The sequence below is a fragment of the Petromyzon marinus genome, chromosome 35 (genome assembly GCF_048934315.1).
Source record: "Petromyzon marinus isolate PM22_M1 ecotype Great Lakes invasive population chromosome 35, UKy_Petmar_22M1.pri1.0, whole genome shotgun sequence".
NCBI lineage: Eukaryota > Metazoa > Chordata > Hyperoartia > Petromyzontiformes > Petromyzontidae > Petromyzon > Petromyzon marinus.
The window spans coordinates 3,807,008-3,824,034 of record NC_133701.1 but is presented as its reverse complement, the minus strand read 5'-3'; the positions used below and the strand labels follow the sequence as shown (position 1 = coordinate 3,824,034).

The 17,027-nt window shown below is 48.8% G+C and overlaps 2 protein-coding genes across 3 annotated transcripts in view; both read left to right on the top strand.

Moving 5' to 3' along the window:
* The window catches only part of LOC116948872 (zinc finger protein GLIS3-like), a 72,112-nt gene that overhangs the window by 9,930 nt on the left and 45,155 nt on the right, over positions 1–17,027 (top strand). The window lies entirely within an intron of this gene.
* On the top strand, positions 1,370–13,783 carry LOC142929786 (uncharacterized). The gene is made up of 2 exons (XM_076071744.1): positions 1,370–1,506; positions 10,565–13,783. The coding sequence occupies exons 1-2, from the start codon at positions 1,370–1,372 to the stop codon at positions 11,643–11,645; spliced, it is 1,218 nt and encodes a 405-aa protein (XP_075927859.1). The 3' UTR covers positions 11,646–13,783.

The following is a 17,027-nucleotide window of genomic DNA, read 5'->3' as shown; positions in this document are numbered from 1 at the left end:
TGGGTGTTTCAATCACCTGTGACTGAACCGAGTTGAAGCGTAACGAGTTGATGGTGTCGGGCCCGTTCAACAATTACGGCACAAACACAGCCATCGTATTAAGATGAAAAAAACATTTGTGTATCACCTAATTTGGCAAAAATTCCGACTCTGGGTATTAATTCACACGTATAATGGTTTAATGAATGTGCAACAAACACTTGTTTTTAGTGCACCGCGTAATGCGAATGATGATGTCTACTCAGAGCGGCTCCAAGCGCAGGTCCGTGACAACATTTTCCAGTGATATTCTGACAAAAGTCGTTTCGTTTTTTTCTTGTTGCTGCGAGAGAGTCCCGGATCGACGTCTGGGCATCGTAAACCGTGACGCTGGTGACGCAATTGGAATGCAATGGGTAGAAGCAACGACAAAAAAAATTACCAAAAATATTTTTTTCGACGACAACTTTTTTTCGTCCAGCGTTCCAAATCCCGTGAGTTCGAACTTAAAAGTACAGACCTTTGACAATGGACTGCTGAATTAAAAGGCCTCACATATCTGTGTTTATGATTCGGGGGGGGGGGTTGTTTAACCATACTGCACCGCGTTGGTCATTACGTGTAAGTGAAGCGGGGAGCGCACGGCCAGTTCAGGAATCACTCGCCACCGATGGCCGTTTTGCATCAAATTCAGATCGGCGGGTTCATTGCGCACTGCGCTAACCATCACGCCGCAGCTCCACCCCAGGCAGCACATTATTGGCACGGTGTATTTGTATTTATGAATTTACATGGTCAATAAAAAAAAATATAATTATGCGATAAGCTACACAATTTAAAAGGCATCCGATGTGTTTTCAGTTTGTTCCGCGTGCTGTTGGCGTGTTGCCCATCGTGTGGTTGCCGACAATGCTGTTCAATCAAAGCGAGGGAGGAAGCCGCTCAATTCAGCTCCCGGAGAAGCCACCAGAACGTGGGGCGAAACGTCAGACATCACGCCGAACAGCACGCGGTTTAACCCGACAGCACATCGGAGGCCATTTAAATTGTGTAGCTCATCGCGTAATTCATTTTTATTCACCATATAAGTCGTGTGCTGCCTGGGGATTGAGCGGTGGCGCAGCGGTTAGCGCAGTGTGCAGCCAACCCGCCCATCTGAATTTGATGCGAACGGCAATCAGTGGCGAGTGATTGCTGTGCTGGTCCTGTGCTCCCTCCTTCGCTAACCCGTACAGCACAACACACACGAAATAACAAAAAAAAACACCCTACACGGCGATTGGAAATGTTTTGCGATAGCTCGCCTTGCGCGTGAGACCACCATTAGCCAATTGCGTGTCCCGCAGTCCGGTGAGCTCACTCGGGAGGGCATGGGCTCACGCGAGAGAGCATGGGCTCACGCGAGAGAGCATGGGCTCACGCGGGAGGGCATGGGCTCACGCGGGAGGGCATGGGCTCACGCGGGAGGGCATGGGCTCACGCGGGAGGGCATGGGCTCACGCGGGAGGGCATGGGCTCACGCGGGAGGTGATGCGCTAACGCGTAACCCTGCCTCCCCCGATGTTCGTCACCCATTAGCTCCGCGATCCCAGAAGAATGTCGCTGACGAGCGGTCGCGGCCTCTGACGCGATGGCTGCTCCACGTGTTTAACGCCGCCACCTCCACGCGCACGCTCGTCCCCAGTGGGGGGAGGGGGGGACTAGAGGGGGGGGACTAGAGGGGGGGGGGCTAGAGGGGGGGCGGCTGGAGGGGGGGCTAGGGGGAGGGCTAGGGGGGGATACTTCAAGCGGCTATGCCCTTGCTTCTTGCCCTTGTGGAACTCACTTCTACGCCCCCCCCCCATCCTCGTGCTGATGATGAGGATGTGCGTGCACACCTGTGCGTGATAATCCCTTTTAATAGATTATTATTGTGTTTGATGATTTTGCTGCGCTAGATTTCCACGTGATGCTAAGCCACTTCGTTGAGCTATCATTTGTAGCCAGGTCGCTTCTGAAAAAGAAGCTAATAGCTCAGTCGGCTTGACCTGGTAAGATAAAATATATATACAGTTCCCTTTTATTTGTTTATTTAAAAAAAGTGATTTGTTTACCTTTCCTATAGTTTGCACTCCTATCGTGTTTTTTATGTACTGTTTGTTGTTGTAACGTTCTGACCTGCCCCTACTGGATACCTGTGAAAAAGAGCTTTTTCGCTCATCGGATTCCTCCGGTGTCAATAAATGTTCTGATTCTGAACGGACAGTTCATGCAACGATGTCCCGATGCGGAGGCCCTTTGCAGGGCATGCTGCTCTAAGTGGGTACAGCATGGACTTCCAGCATTAACTGCGTGTAACATATACACTGGTTTATGGATTGTCTTGTTAATAAAGCTTTAGAACCATTATTGTTCTTTTTGAAGATAACTCATGCCAACACATATTGGTTGCAAATGGAACTTAATCATTAAAAAAACGTCCACTTAAGCCACCCACATATTGGTTGCAAATGGAACTTAATCATTAAAAAAACGTCCACTTAAGCCACCTACTCTCAACCCATGCCTTGCTTCCTAGACACTGTCAGTATCTGCTCCGTCGTCATCATCATCATCAGCACCAGAAGTGTTCTTACATCATTATTATTTTATATAATACCCAGACTTACGTCTCCTCGTTATACGTCGTTTCGCAACTACGTCGTCACTTTATTAACACCGCTACTCGTTTTGCGTCGCCTCAGCCCACCACCTTGTGCACGTAACCACTTTGCGTCACGCACAAAGAAATGTACCGTACTGTATAGTACAATATATTATTTGTGTACAGTATTTGTGATCGTTTCTATGTAGTGTACCGTATCTTATTGTACCTCGTATAATTTGTGTTCAAGTTTAGTGCTGTACGCTAGTGTTGAGTACAGTAAAAAAATAAAAACATGTTTTAATTGAATGTAGCGTTGTGGGTTACATCGAGGATGAAGATGGGCCCATTGACACGGCATCGCCATAAACCTCCGTTGTCTTTATTTAGCTATCGCATACCTGTCAAACCACACGGTTTACCCCGTATTCTTGTACCGGCTAATTGAGTTTTCAGGCCCATACGGCGTACAGCCGTTGCAATACGAGCACCATTATTTTGTGTCTATTTGTTTGTGTTTCTCCCTTGTGATGGGACTCTGTAGGATGAACATTGGGATTTAAACGGGCACGGGGGTGACCAATAAGGTCTGATTTGGGGTGAGGGGGGGAGGAGGAATCGCTTTGATGGGCGTCGTTTCGATATTTGGCGTCGTTTCGATATTTGTCGCCGAACCTTTCAGGAACGCATCCCAGGCGTAAACCGGGGTATGACTGTACAAACATTTTTTTTATGATTGGAATGGTTTAAGCAATTATTTACTTCGATTAAGTTCATATATATATGAAAGCGCTGCGTTGTGAGCGCAGTGGAGTGACTGCTGAGCGGCGACCGGGCGAGGAGCAGGGGTCGCGTGCAGGTTGTTGTCCTTACCCCGCACCTCCGATGAGCATGGTTGGCTACGTACGGTGGGAAAGAAGTCCAACGTACTTAACGTGGAACGGGGATCATAACTCAAAGGTACAACTCGAGGGGTTTCTTCGACGGCCAGGTCATATCAATCTCTCGCACTTCATGCAACGATGTCCCGATGCAGAGCCGCTTAGCAAAAGTTCATATTGCTGCGCTATTTATACGGCACAAATGAAAACAATAAAAAAAATCAGTATGTTTATAAAAGTATTCGGTCAAGGTAAATACGTGAAGTGTCCAGGCATGCAGAGAGAGAGAGAGAGACGATTCGGTTTAATTCCGGACAAGTTAGAGATGATTAATTTGATAATTTTCTCCCGTTAATTTGTATCGAACAAGCCAGCTATATATATTTTTAATATCCGTACAAAGTGTAAATAAAGTACTAACAAAGATGTGTGGCGCATCACAGCGCGAGGGCATCGTGCTATCGAGCCACGGTTCCCAATAATGACGGGCCCCACTTTGTCGAGCTATCGTTACGTGTGCGCCAGGTCGCTTTTGAAAAATAAGTGAATATCTCAGTGGGCTTTGCCTGGTAGGATGGGGATGGTTTACTTTTATTTCGTCTGCGTTTGGGTGATTTGTTTAACTTTCTTGTACTTTGCACTCCTTTCGCGGTGTTTGTGTATTGTTTGTTGTTGTGACGTTCTTACCCCGTGCCTCTACTGGACATCTGTGGACAAAGCGCTTTACAGCTCATCGGATTGCTCCAATATAAAGTTTTTTTTTATTTGTGCGCACACCGCAGGCGTTGCTGCTCATATTTGCGCCGCCCGTTGGATATCCGTGTCTCGCTCTCTGTCTCTCTCGTTGCGAGCCGACGGAAGGTGCAACGCGCGCAGCCTCTTCACACTTAGCAGTGGAGGCGCAAGAGAGAGAGAGAGAGAAAAAAAACGAATTTTAAAACGGCTCCAGAAAATATTTAATGAGAACGGAAAGGAGCTGGGGTGTGCCGTTAACGAGATCTCGTATAACAAACAGACCGGCCCATGTGCGTCCTGCTGTCTGGCGTTGTTACACTCACACACACAAAGCCAAAGATCCCCCCTATAGCCAAAACAGACTGTTAGGGCAAGTGCTGTTTGCGAGCAGCACCTATGAAGGCCGGTAACGGTACACGAGGGGGTGGGTGGCCAGCACCACGCCCGATGTTTACACACCGCATCAGGTGCTCATGTTGAGGCTGAGTCGACCTAGGGGAGGCCCAGGACCGGTTCAGATAATCGTCACCTGTATTAGCCGTGGGCAGGGAATCGATGCCGGGTTCGTAAGCGCAGCGCGCTAACGGCTACACTACCGCTCCCCACTCACACACACAGACACACAAAGATAAAGATCCCCCATACAGCCTTAACAGACTGTAGGGGCAAGTGTTGTTAGCGAGCACCTATGAAGGCCGGTAACGGTACACGAGGGGGTGGGTGGCCAGCACCACGCCCGACCGCCTTTGTCTCCCCAGTGGCAATGTTTACACACTGCACAAGGTACTCATTTGAGGCTGAGTCGACCTAGGGGAGGCCCGGGACCGGTTAAGATAATCGTCACTTGTGTTGGCCGTGAGCGGGAATTGAACTCGGGTTCATAGCGCAGCGCGCTAACGGCCACACTACCGCTCCCCACTCACACACACACAGCCACACTTACACACTTACACACACACACACACGTGCACAGCAAGGCCTCTCCACCTGCTTTCAATCGGACCTCTGATCAATACCAGACAGCCGGCCCCATCACACACTTGTATGCGTCACGCAACGGGTATTTGTATTTTTTTCTTGTAAAACACTCCACTTAAATAGCTCAATAAATGCAGTTCTTTTTATTGTTTTCTATTATTATTTTTACAAGGCACAATTACAACTCACGATATATCCAGGGATTGTTTAACCAGTGGGGGGGGGGGGGGGGGGTTGGCTAGCTCGGCAGGGAGTCGTCCTTTCAATTTCACGTGGCCGGCGGCGGTCGTGGGCAGGCGGGGTGTGGGGGGGGGGCTGCCTCTTTGGTTGGCTGTGAGGTGCGGGGCTTTGGGACTTTAGGACTTGAGGGGGATGGTGCAATATAAAACGACGGCCGGCAGCCGGGGGTTGCAGAGCCAACTAAGCACCCCAGCGCCCTCTCGCACGTCCAGCCCGCAATGGTCCGACGCAACGGTGGCTCGGCAAACCGCGGCCCATGAGCCGGGCCTGCCACGTGACCTTTGTTTAAAGAGGTGCGGTGGGGGGGGGGGTGCGAAGGGGGAGGGAGGTGCATACAAGAACTCAGGATGGGGCACGGACACAGTCAATGTTAAAACAAAAGTTTAAGTAAATATTAAACACGAGATTAAATGAGAAAGGGGTGCGATCGGTTCTCGTCCCGTCGTGCGTTCTGCACTTGCTCTCAACCCGCAGTGTGAGTTCGAGTAAACGCTGCGACCACCGCCGCTTAATTGTACGCATTGCTGCATCAAACTGTGGGCGAGCTACTGCCTACGCTTGTAGGTGAACCTACAACCTACGAGTGTATGCCGATTCACTTAACTGAATTCACACGCATGGGCATTTTATTTTTTTAAGATCATGGGTGTTTGCTGAACTGGAACTCTGAATAAAAACCACCAAGGGTGACAAACATTGCACCAACATTATTTTATTCACTTTACTTACAATTTATATGGGGCGGCTGAATCTTTAGCCCCATCCGCCCACCCACTTACCCACCCACCCAACCACCCACGCACTCACCAAACCACCCACCCACCAAACCACCCACCCACCAAACCACCCACCCATCCACCCACCATCCAACCACCCACCCACCAAAGACCAAACCACCCAGCCAACCACCCACCCACCACTCTACGCTGTATTTGCAACGCGCATTTCACTCGCACTGGGTTTCCAGTTTCTCCCTTTGCACCAACAAACGCTCTTTACACGAGTGAAACTTTATTTGTGTTTGGAAATGTATAATTAGAAAAAAACTACACATATTTTATTTAAACTAATATGCCACTGGGAATGTGGAAACACACTTTGAATATTAATGTTACTAATTACATAATTTTTGTCAATACACTTCTGGATGAAGGAGAAGTTAGAGAGGAAGGCGGATGGGAAATAATCCGCGGTGAAATTTCCAAACGTTCTCAATAATAAATCGCAGAGAGTTGATTTGACTTCCAACTCCGGTGCGTGCCGATTCCCGAAGATTTTCACGCCCTGAACGCGTTCCGTTTGGCGGTCCACGTTCCCCGCAAGGGGTAAACGCTGCGATCGCAACGTGGCGCAGCCTCACACCTTCCGCTCAAATCATTTATCGGTCTCCAATCGCACTTCGTAAGCCACGACATCAAAGGCGCGGCGATCCGTTAAAACGGCTGCACTTTTCGCATTTGCAGTCAAAAAAAAGTATGCACCGCTTCAAATCACGAAAAACAAATTGCGTCTTTAGTTCCAAAATGTGGCAAATGTTATTAGTATTAGCTCGCGCCCTTTCCAGCCAGATCGTTGCACGCATGCCGCACAGCCTTTACGTACAAAAACATAGATTTGTTTTCTCTCTCTCTCTCTGCCGGTGCGCCTCCAACACTCGGCGACGTTGTGCGTGGTGTGACGCGTGATTGTGACGCGTGGTGTGACGCGTTTTAAACCCTGCGCGCAAATTGCCAGCGACAGGCCCCTTGGCAGCGCTCACAAAGTCTCGCTTCAGGCGTCTGCCACGGTGCTACCGTCGGGAAAGCGCTGTCCCCATATTTCGATTTTAGAAAGCGATTCGCTCGTTAAAAAAAATAAAACACAATTTTTTTTTTCAAAGCAATGCTTATCGGGTAGCTCGCGCGGGGAGGAGACACTGGCACGTGCTCCAGAGACAATGTGTTAGTGTCACCAAATGTGTTTGAAGATAAATTAATATCGTTAAAAGTCTTATGATAATTAAAGCATTAGAGAGTCAACGACTATGACCAATTACCCCGGAAGGTCAGCAGAGGTTTGGCCTGGATACAAAGGCAAAGATCCCCCGTATAGCCTGAAAAGACTGTTGGGGCAAGTGTCGTTAGCAAGCACCTATGAAGGCCGGAACGGTACACGAGGGGTGGGTGGCCAGCACCACGCCCGACCGCCTTTGTCTCCCCAGTGGCGATGTTTACACAACTCACCAGGTACTTATTTGAGGCAGAGTCGATCTAGGGGAGGCCCAGGACCGGTTCAGATAATCGTCACTGGGTGTTGGCCGTGAGAGGGAATTGAACTCGGGTTGCTGGGTTCATAGCGCAGCGCACTAACCGCCAGACCACCGTTCCCCACGACGACACGCACGTACGTACGTACACACACGATGCATCGCATTACATTCCCATACCCCGCCTGGCAAATCAGGTGGAGAGTTTGGCGCCGCGAGGAGGCGACGCAGTGCCAGCCGGTGCTTACACTGCCACTCTTTAGGGAAGTTTAACGACCTCATTTCCATCGCAGTCCATTATTTGCAGCAGAACGCCGACGTGATTTACGGCTGAAGTTCTGCGGCTGCTACCTTGGCGGTGCCGGCCAGCGGCCGCGTAGCCGCACGTGGCAGTGAGTGAGTGGCCACGGTGCCGGGCGGACAGTAACCAAGCGTTGCATTGTGGGTCAATTGACGGCAACGATGTTTTGAGCCAGCACTGCGTGGCGTCGATTTGAGAAGATTGTCACTCATGTTACAGGAGGCCGTGGGTTCGACCCTGACGATGCCTGTATATTTGGAGTTTGCGTTTGTTCCCCGTGGACGCGTGGATTTTTCTCCGGGTCCTCCGGTTTTTTTCCCCTCCACATTTAGAATCAACGTGCGTTCAGAGTATTTGGTTGGTATAAATGTCCACATTAAGGGCCACTTCGTTGTGATATTATTAATGGCAAGGTCGCTTCTGAAAGACAGCCATATAGCTCAGTGGGCCTTACCTGGAAAAATAAAAAGTTCAATAGTTTAAAATAAAAATAAAAGATGTAGTTTTCATAGTTTTATTTTATTTGGTTGGTTGCTTGGATAGGAGGAGGACTTACTTTGGCTGAAAGAGCACTTCTTTTTTTTAAAGCAAGACAAAAAATACACCCAACGCTTAATTGTTTGCCAAATCCCAGCCAACCCATGCGCATAATGCGCGCGTGTGCACTCCGGAGAAGCTGGGCGCACGTGAAATAGGCGTTAGCCGCGTGTCATTCTGTGTGTCAAAGCCCGCGTAACATGCACTAAGCAAACACAGCGTCATGAAACATGGGGGTTACGAAAAAGAGGAACCGCCTTCACCACCACCACCACCACTTTAAAGTAAGCCCCAAAGTTTGGCAAACGCAGAATTGTGCCGAACGTCGAATAATCGCCGGGCAAAGATTCAGCGACGCCAGGCGCACACGCATTTAGAATAATATACTCTCGACAAAGGGCTCATTGTACGAACTTAGTTGGATTCGGTTTTTTTTGCATTAATTCCAAAATAAGCTGGAAAGATTGAATGCAGAAGACATTTAAGGGAAAAGTATAACCACACTGTACCAGCCAAACTGTTGTCTTGACCAGAGGGGGTGATAAACAGAAACACGTGGAAACACCCACTGCTCGCCTTTGTTTTTGTTTGGCCTTGTGATGGTGATGACATGCGTCAATAAGGACGTGTGTGTGTGTGCTTACAGCGAGGAGTGGCATTAGAGAGGTTAGTGCATTTTGGTACAGTCTCAGAGACTTGGGTTTGATTCCTCGCCATATAGCCTGTACATCATTGGCAATTCGTACTTGAATGTGTGCTGTATTGGGCTTTGCTGGAAATATGTGAAACATACTGGACATCTGTAGAAAAGAGCTTTATAGCTCATCGGATTTCCTCCAGTATATATAGAGATTCTGATTCCTTTAGGCTTATCGAACCTCAGATGGGTACCTGGTGCAGTTCATAAAAAAAACGATCTCGGTTTTGACATCGAGGCAAGCCGAGCGTGGTGCTGGCCACATAAACTACTTCCCCTCATGCTTCAGGTGGCCTTGGTCCATCTAACGAGACGATGCTGTCAGCAACAAGAAAGTTCGCCATCTGCCCATCCCCTCCACATCGCAGCGAGCGGTTGACAGAGACCACCTCCAGAGCTGCGTGTCCTGCCACACGACAAAGATGGCCTTAATTAGGTTCCTCTTCTTTGGTTCTTTAGGTAAAGTCACGTAGAATGAGAATAAAATAATAAATTGATAAAAATAAAATAACACAATAATATTCTCACGACGTTTCGGCCACGTCGTGAGAATATTATTGTGTTATTTTATTTTATCAATTTATCATTTTATTCTCATTCTACGTGACTTTACCGAAAGAACCAAAGAAGATGAATCCTTGCAGTCACGAAAGCTTTAAATCGAAACTTAATTAGGTTGTCGCTAACATCACTTGCTCCTTGGTCTACAAGGCTGAAAATGAGAGATCTTTGCTTGAATTGGAAATCGGTTCCCACACTTAAGTGACAGTCTAGGCTTGCATGTCTGACGGTCTTAAGGCGTTATCAGCAAAGTGAAAGTTACATTTGTTTTAATACCCCCGTTAACATTTCAAACCTATTGAAAACTATTTCAAATATATTATTGTTTAATTTATTTTGTATTCAGCCCATTCCTATTTTGACAAAGGTGCCCCAGACACAGCAACATTGCACTTTGGTGCCTGCATTAAAACGTGGGGGCATTCTAAAATTAAAATTACTTGTTGATTAAAATCAAACCTATGATTTGGGATCGCCAACCACAGAGGAGCGCAGGCCTTATGGAGATAAGTGGAAACCGTGTGTGGAATAATAATACTTTCATTTTATAGAACGTCAGTCATGCTAATAGCATCTCATAATGCTGTACATTAATTATATATCAGCACTAAATCCCATGTACAGCCACTACCAACCAAATGAAAGCCCCTACTACCAAGCAAAATAAAAAAATTATAAACAAATTCAGAAATGAGTACAAGTAAGAGGGATATGGAGTTGGGGGGGGGGGGGGGGTAAGGTATAGGGGGCTAGGTAGGGGTGGTAGGTTCAGGGATATAGGGTTGAGGGGTACAGGTGGTGAGACACATGGTGGTTGGGGTACAGGTGGTGAGATACATGGTGGTTGGGGTACAGGTGGTGAGATACATGGTGGTTGGGGTACAGGTGGAGGGATACATGGTGGTTGGGGTACAGGTGGTGAGATACATGGTGGTTGGGGTACAAGTGGTGAGATACATGGTGGTTGGGGTACAGGTGGAGGGATACATGGTGGTTGGGGTACAGGTGGAGGGATACATGGTGGTTGGGGTACAGGTGGTGAGATACATGGTGGTTGGGGTACAGGTGGAGGGATACATGGTGGTTGGGGTACAGGTGGAGGGATACATGGTAGTTGGGGTACAGGTGGTGAGATACATGGTGGTTGGGGTACAGGTAGTGAGATACATGGTGGTTGGGGTACAGGTAGTGAGATACATGGTGGTTGGGGTACAGGTGGTGAGATACATGGTGGTTGGGGTACAGGTAGTGAGATACATGGTGGTTGGGGTACAGGTGGTGAGATACATGGTGGTTGGGGTACAGGTGGTGAGATACATGGTGGTTGGGGTACAGGTGGTGAGATACATGGTGGTTGGGGTACAGGTAGTGAGATACATGGTGGTTGGGGTACAGGTGGTGAGATACATGGTGGTTGGGGTACAGGTGGTGAGATTCATGGTGGTTGGGGTACAGGTGGTGAGATACATGGTAGTTGGGGTACAGGTGGTGAGATACATGGTGGTTGGCGTACAGGTGGTGAGATACATGGTGGTTGGGGTACAGGTGGTGAGATACATGGTGGTTGGGGTACAGGTGGTGAGATACATGGTGGTTGGGGTACAGGTAGTGAGATACATGGTGGTTGGGGTACAGGTGGTGAGATACATGGTGGTTGGGGTACAGGTGGTGAGATTCATGGTGGTTGGGGTACAGGTGGTGAGATACATGGTAGTTGGGGTACAGGTGGTGAGATACATGGTGGTTGGCGTACAGGTGGAAGGATACATGGTGGTTGGGGTACAGGTGGTGAGATACATGGTGGTTGGGGTACAGGTGGTGAGATACATTGTGGTGGGGATACAGGTGGAGAGGAGTTACAGGGGTAGAGGCTGTAGGGGAATAGACTGGAGAAATACATCCGAGACAGCTACAGACTGCCGTGGTTATGACTAGACGGGTGCTGGGGCTGTACACTTCCCAATCATCGAGATTGAAAACTCATTTCTTTATCACTGCTTTTGTGCTTTTAGTTTGTTGTCCTTCCTCCGCACCTCCGATTGGCACGGTTGGCCACGTACGGTGCGAAAGACGTTGCACGTGCATACGTACAAGGGGGTGTGACTGTAGGGGTTGCAGGCTGTAGGGGTACGGCCAGGGCGGTGCAGGGTGGCAGGGGAGTTCTCGGTGCCTCTGCACGCGTGTGCTCTGAATGCAGAGACGCCTGTCAGAGCAGCTGTTACCATAGCGCTCTCTGCTGCCCTTAGAACATCGTCCGTGGCAGCGAAATAAAATAACGCGTCACTTAGACCGGCTGAATGGATCTGACAGAACCCTGCCGTTACAACGGCGGAGAAAGGAGAAACTTAATTAGGGTGAAGCTATTAAAACGTGGAATACAGTAGTGCGTTTTAAGCATATCCATCTTTTCAATCGCACTAAAGAGAGAGACAATCGCCAAAGTAGAATAATCAAATGCTGCCCTTCAAAGCGACTAATAATACTTAATTCGAACACGTTAAGAAACGTGTTTTGTGCAACCGAATAATCCCTAAATGATTAACAAACAACAACAAAAACACATTTCGCCTCAGAATAACAAACCGTGAGTTGCGCTCACGCGTTTTGTGCAAATTGGGAAGTTCTGTTTCATTGACGCGGCAACTTGTGGACCTCCTGGATGAGCTGGGCCACGAGGCCTCTGGCACCACAGGGCGAGGCGAGACGAGTGGGGGGCCCAACCCCTCCGTGCCGTTCTCTCGAGCAGCCCGACGCGGCGGACAAGTTGGGTTCACGACGTGAATTTGATGGGACGCTGTGTTGCTTTGCCACGTTTTCATTTGCTTGATGCAAGCGAATCCTCGATTTTTGTGGGGCAAAAAAAAAAAGAGTAAAAATAAATACGTAATGTTTTGGGATCTCAGAGTGTGAATGCGGCCTTGTACGCTGGAGAAAAAAGAAAAAAACTCTTCGTGATGCTCTTCCACACTTTTAGCGGTTGTTTACGTAAATGCGGCTTTGGACACGTTCCAAAAAAACTGCGGAATACCGTACAATCAAAAATACAAACCTCATATTCGTTCATCTGCCACTTATTTGAAATTAACATTTTCCAACGGCGTGTAAAATTTGCGCGACGGCGTTTGAAAGGTTGAGGCCATTCGACGCGCCGCGGCTTCCAAAGAGTATTAGCGCCACCGTCCCTGGTCCCCCATGGAAAATGCTTACAATTAATGGCTTTTCGCTGGCTGCTTAGAGAGCTGGACCGCTCGGATCCCAGCGGAGAGAAAACGTTCCTCGTTTTTTTTTTGCTTCAAACACTCGAGCTGAAAAGCTCTCAGGCCCAAGCACAGTGCCTTCCTTATTGCCCAAAAACGAGCGGCGAGCCAAACTCACAGCCGCAAATCATTCAGTGCTGCCAAAAATAAGCAAAGGTCATTTTTTTCCCCCGCGCTCTTTTATTTAGTGGCTATATTACACATATATATTCCTCGCGGAATGCCAGGTTGGTGGTAGACTGTGAAGAGGGGTGAGGGGGGGGGAGCTAAGGATGCTGAACCTATTACCACTCCACGTTTTAAAGAAATCCCCTACTCCGTGACGATGAAAGAGCATGAAATAGTGCTGCGTTGGATTTTCGCGGTTGTGCCGCCCGCTTTGCCCGACGTGGGTTTTGGAGATCGTGTCACGTGTCGTTCGCAGCGATGTCCGGCGTTTCGCTCCGCGTGTCACACAGAGAGCCTCTTAATTTCTTCAAGTCCCCGCAGAAGCTCCCCGGCACGTGGTGGTGGCGGGGGGGGGGGTGGGGGGAGCGAAACGTCGAGCATCGTGTCCCGGCAACGCGCGGGCACAACCTGAAAACCCGTGGGAGGGAAGTCTGAGCAGAGTGAAGCGTTCCATTAATGTCCTCCGTTTGTCCGAGGCGTTAGGCGTTAGGGGGGCTGGCGCCGATGTTTGCGTGAAATCGCGAGCGAGGGTCACTTGCGCAATCGGCGTTTAACACCTCAGTGAGGCAGAGGAACCTGGAGCGGTGGCCCAGCTGGGGGGGGGGGGGGGGGGGTAGGGGGGAGGAGGTGTGGGGTGGTGTCAGTGCCCTCGTGGCTGCATCTGCTGTGGCCCAATCCTCGGCGGTGTGACGGGCAAGGCGATGGTGGAAGGACCGAGTCGAAGCTCCTCGATTCACTTGGGGAATATAATGACGCAGCCCATCGTCATCGTCGTCGTGGTCGTCACCGTCGATTATTTACGTAGCGCCGCACACGTGTGCGACAGGTTGAGAGGCCCTAAACGTGATTTGACGTCGAAATCGTCACACAGCGGTAAGAGGAACCCCCCCCCCCAAAAAAAAAAATGCATCACGATAAGCGTCAACGAGGTGGGTTACTTAACCTCGAGATACGTTCAATGGTGCCACGGCATTCACTTTAAATAAGTCTTCATGAAAACAACACAAAGTAAAAAAAAAGCCAGAGTGATAATTTGCTGAAATGAGCATTGAGGCAATGCTCATTCTCCTGTTCACAGCCCGAGTGGGAAACATGCCCAAAATATTAGCCACGTTTGGGGAACGTGTTAATGGTGATGGAGTTGATGTCACTTTTCATTTATCCTCATTTGGTTGAGTTATTTAGAATGTCATCAATTGCACTGCCACTCACTTGTGTGGTATAAAAACAGTATAATTGAATCCATGAGGTTTCACTGTTGGACTTTTCAGCATGACACACTTTCACACGGACGCGGTTTAATTGTCTGGTCGCTAATTGTGATTACATTGACGGCCCTCTATCCATTCACTGCTATACGAAGACCTTTCCATGCCGTGGTAGTCAACAAATATCTTAGTCCAGGACCGGTTCAGATATCACTCGCCGCTAAACCGAGGTCGCGAGATATCGAGCGCAGTGCGCCGCTGTTTCCCCCACGATTAAAGTGTTACAACTTAACATGCCATTACTCAATTTATTTTTCCTTACTTTTTTTTTAATACAAATTAAATGTAACAAGGAGTAAGTAAACAATACTCCATAATATGGAGCATTATGTATTAATGCAAATTAAAATATATGTAACGCCTTCGGCAATTTGACAGCATCATTTAGTGGTGTAATTCGAGAAAGCCGCGAGGTTTTGTTTAAATCAGCTCACACTGCAGCACACGTGCGCACTTTGGAATACTCAACACACACAATGCGTCACATACATTGCACAAGATTCATGGGGCAGAAATACTCGTAAATACATTGGCGTATATAAACAAAGACAAAGATCCCCCTTACAGACTATTTGCTGTGTGCGAGCACCTATTAAGGGCTGCACTGCACTCTCGGGATCGGTGTGGTCATAATCAAGCCTGGCCACTTTTGTCTTCCCAGTGCTGATGCTCTCACACACACACACACACAACACAAACTCGCACACATTCTTTTAAGGCTGAACCAACGTAGGGGAGACCCTGCACCAATTCAGCAATCACTCACCAATTATTTCCCGCACCTCCGATTAATGTACCGCAGATTAGCACGGTTTGGCTACGTAGGGTGCGAAAGAAGTTCAACATACATACAACCGTGACTGAGAATTAAACTCAGGTCGTGAAGATCGTAAAGCAGTGTTCTCACCGCTGCACCACCACAGGGCGGCACAAACACGTATCGGCATGAACGCGTATCGACACGAACGCGTATCGACACGAACGCGTATCGGCACGAACGAGTATCGACACGAACGAGTATCGGCACGAACACAAACGCACCGCGCACTCGTGTCGCATCGACACGCGCACAATGAATACACGACGTTTAATAATAAATGTATCGCCGGCGAAATGAATATGTTTATCATCGCTGTAAAACTTCGAGACTCCCCTTGAGGCCCGGCGCGTAAACAACCGAGTGAGAGGCCACAGAGGCGGCTCTGTTTATTTGTCATCCTCTCCGTGCACCCGTGGGCTAGTGGGGTGGTCAGGGGCAACAGGGAGCAACCGAACCTCCAGATCTACCTGCCCCACCTCTTACCTCGTTCCCACTCCCGTGACAACCCCCTAACAGCCACGACCCCCACCACCAGCCAAACAGAGGGTGCCGTTTTGGTCAACGATCCTTGCCACAATCCGCTCCGGACGCTGTTTGCCTAATTAACCGCTAATTAGTGCCACCAATCCCATTAGGCCTAATGGTCCGTGCCTAATGAGAGCTAAGGGGGCGGGCAGTGTGGGGGGGGGGGGTGAGAATGTTGAGACTTGCCTCTCGGAAAGAAAAAAAAACCGCTGAACAAGTTCGAACCGAGAAGGGCCCCGCAGACTGTCGCGACGGATGAGTGCGACGAGCGTGCGACAAGACATCGGGGAGGTGAACCCAAAAACAACAACAACAAAACCGCGTGGACATCCCGCGCTGGAAGTGTAAATGTAAAGCAAGATGAGCGGCCGCTCGGAGCGCGCTCCCTGCGCCGGAGCGAAGCCCTCGCCTCCCTGCCGTGGGCTCGAACGAGGCAGATGGGCGGAGAGGAGCCACCACGGCCAGCGGGCGTTTTACAAAAACTATCGCTGCTCGTGGGCCCTCTCGAATGCGCGCGTGCGAGCACCACCGTTCCACTCGTTGCAGCCTCAGCCAGTGGGAGGACTGCCGCTGAGTTTAACGTGGTTACAGCAACAGCAACAACAAGCAAATTAATATCCTTTAATTAAAAAAAAAATGCGCCGTTAAAACTCGTTTCATTTTGTGTTTGGAAGCGAGCAACGGGTGCCCGTTCTGAGGGAACGCACAGAGAGAGAGAGAGCAAAGTTCTGTGACTCGGAGTCCTCTTTCCTGTGTTCCAAGACTTTGCTGTTCTTCCTTTTTGCTATCCTGACTCTCTACGGATGGCCACATTCGCTTGGATCCAACCTTGGCGAGCGAGTTACAGAACATTGCGTCAAGAAAATGGAGATTTCTATTCGAAACATCGGTATAAATGTTCATGTGCCTGCGTGTTTGCATCACCGTGCGAACATCCTGTTTCTTATGTAAAGTATCTCTTTGTATTTACATATAGGCAGATGTTTTTTTTAATGCACAAGAGGATGGATATTTTTGCGATGGACATATTTTTCACATTGGTGCAGAATTTCCTCATTCAATTGGAATCACGCGGCGTTTGTCTAAATGAGCACATTATTTTCCATGAGATAACGTCCACCTGAAGCCACTTCCGGAGAAAAACTGACAGCAGAAGATATCCTGATTTCTACGTTTATTTGTAGTATTATTGGAAATTTCTAGTTTTAAATA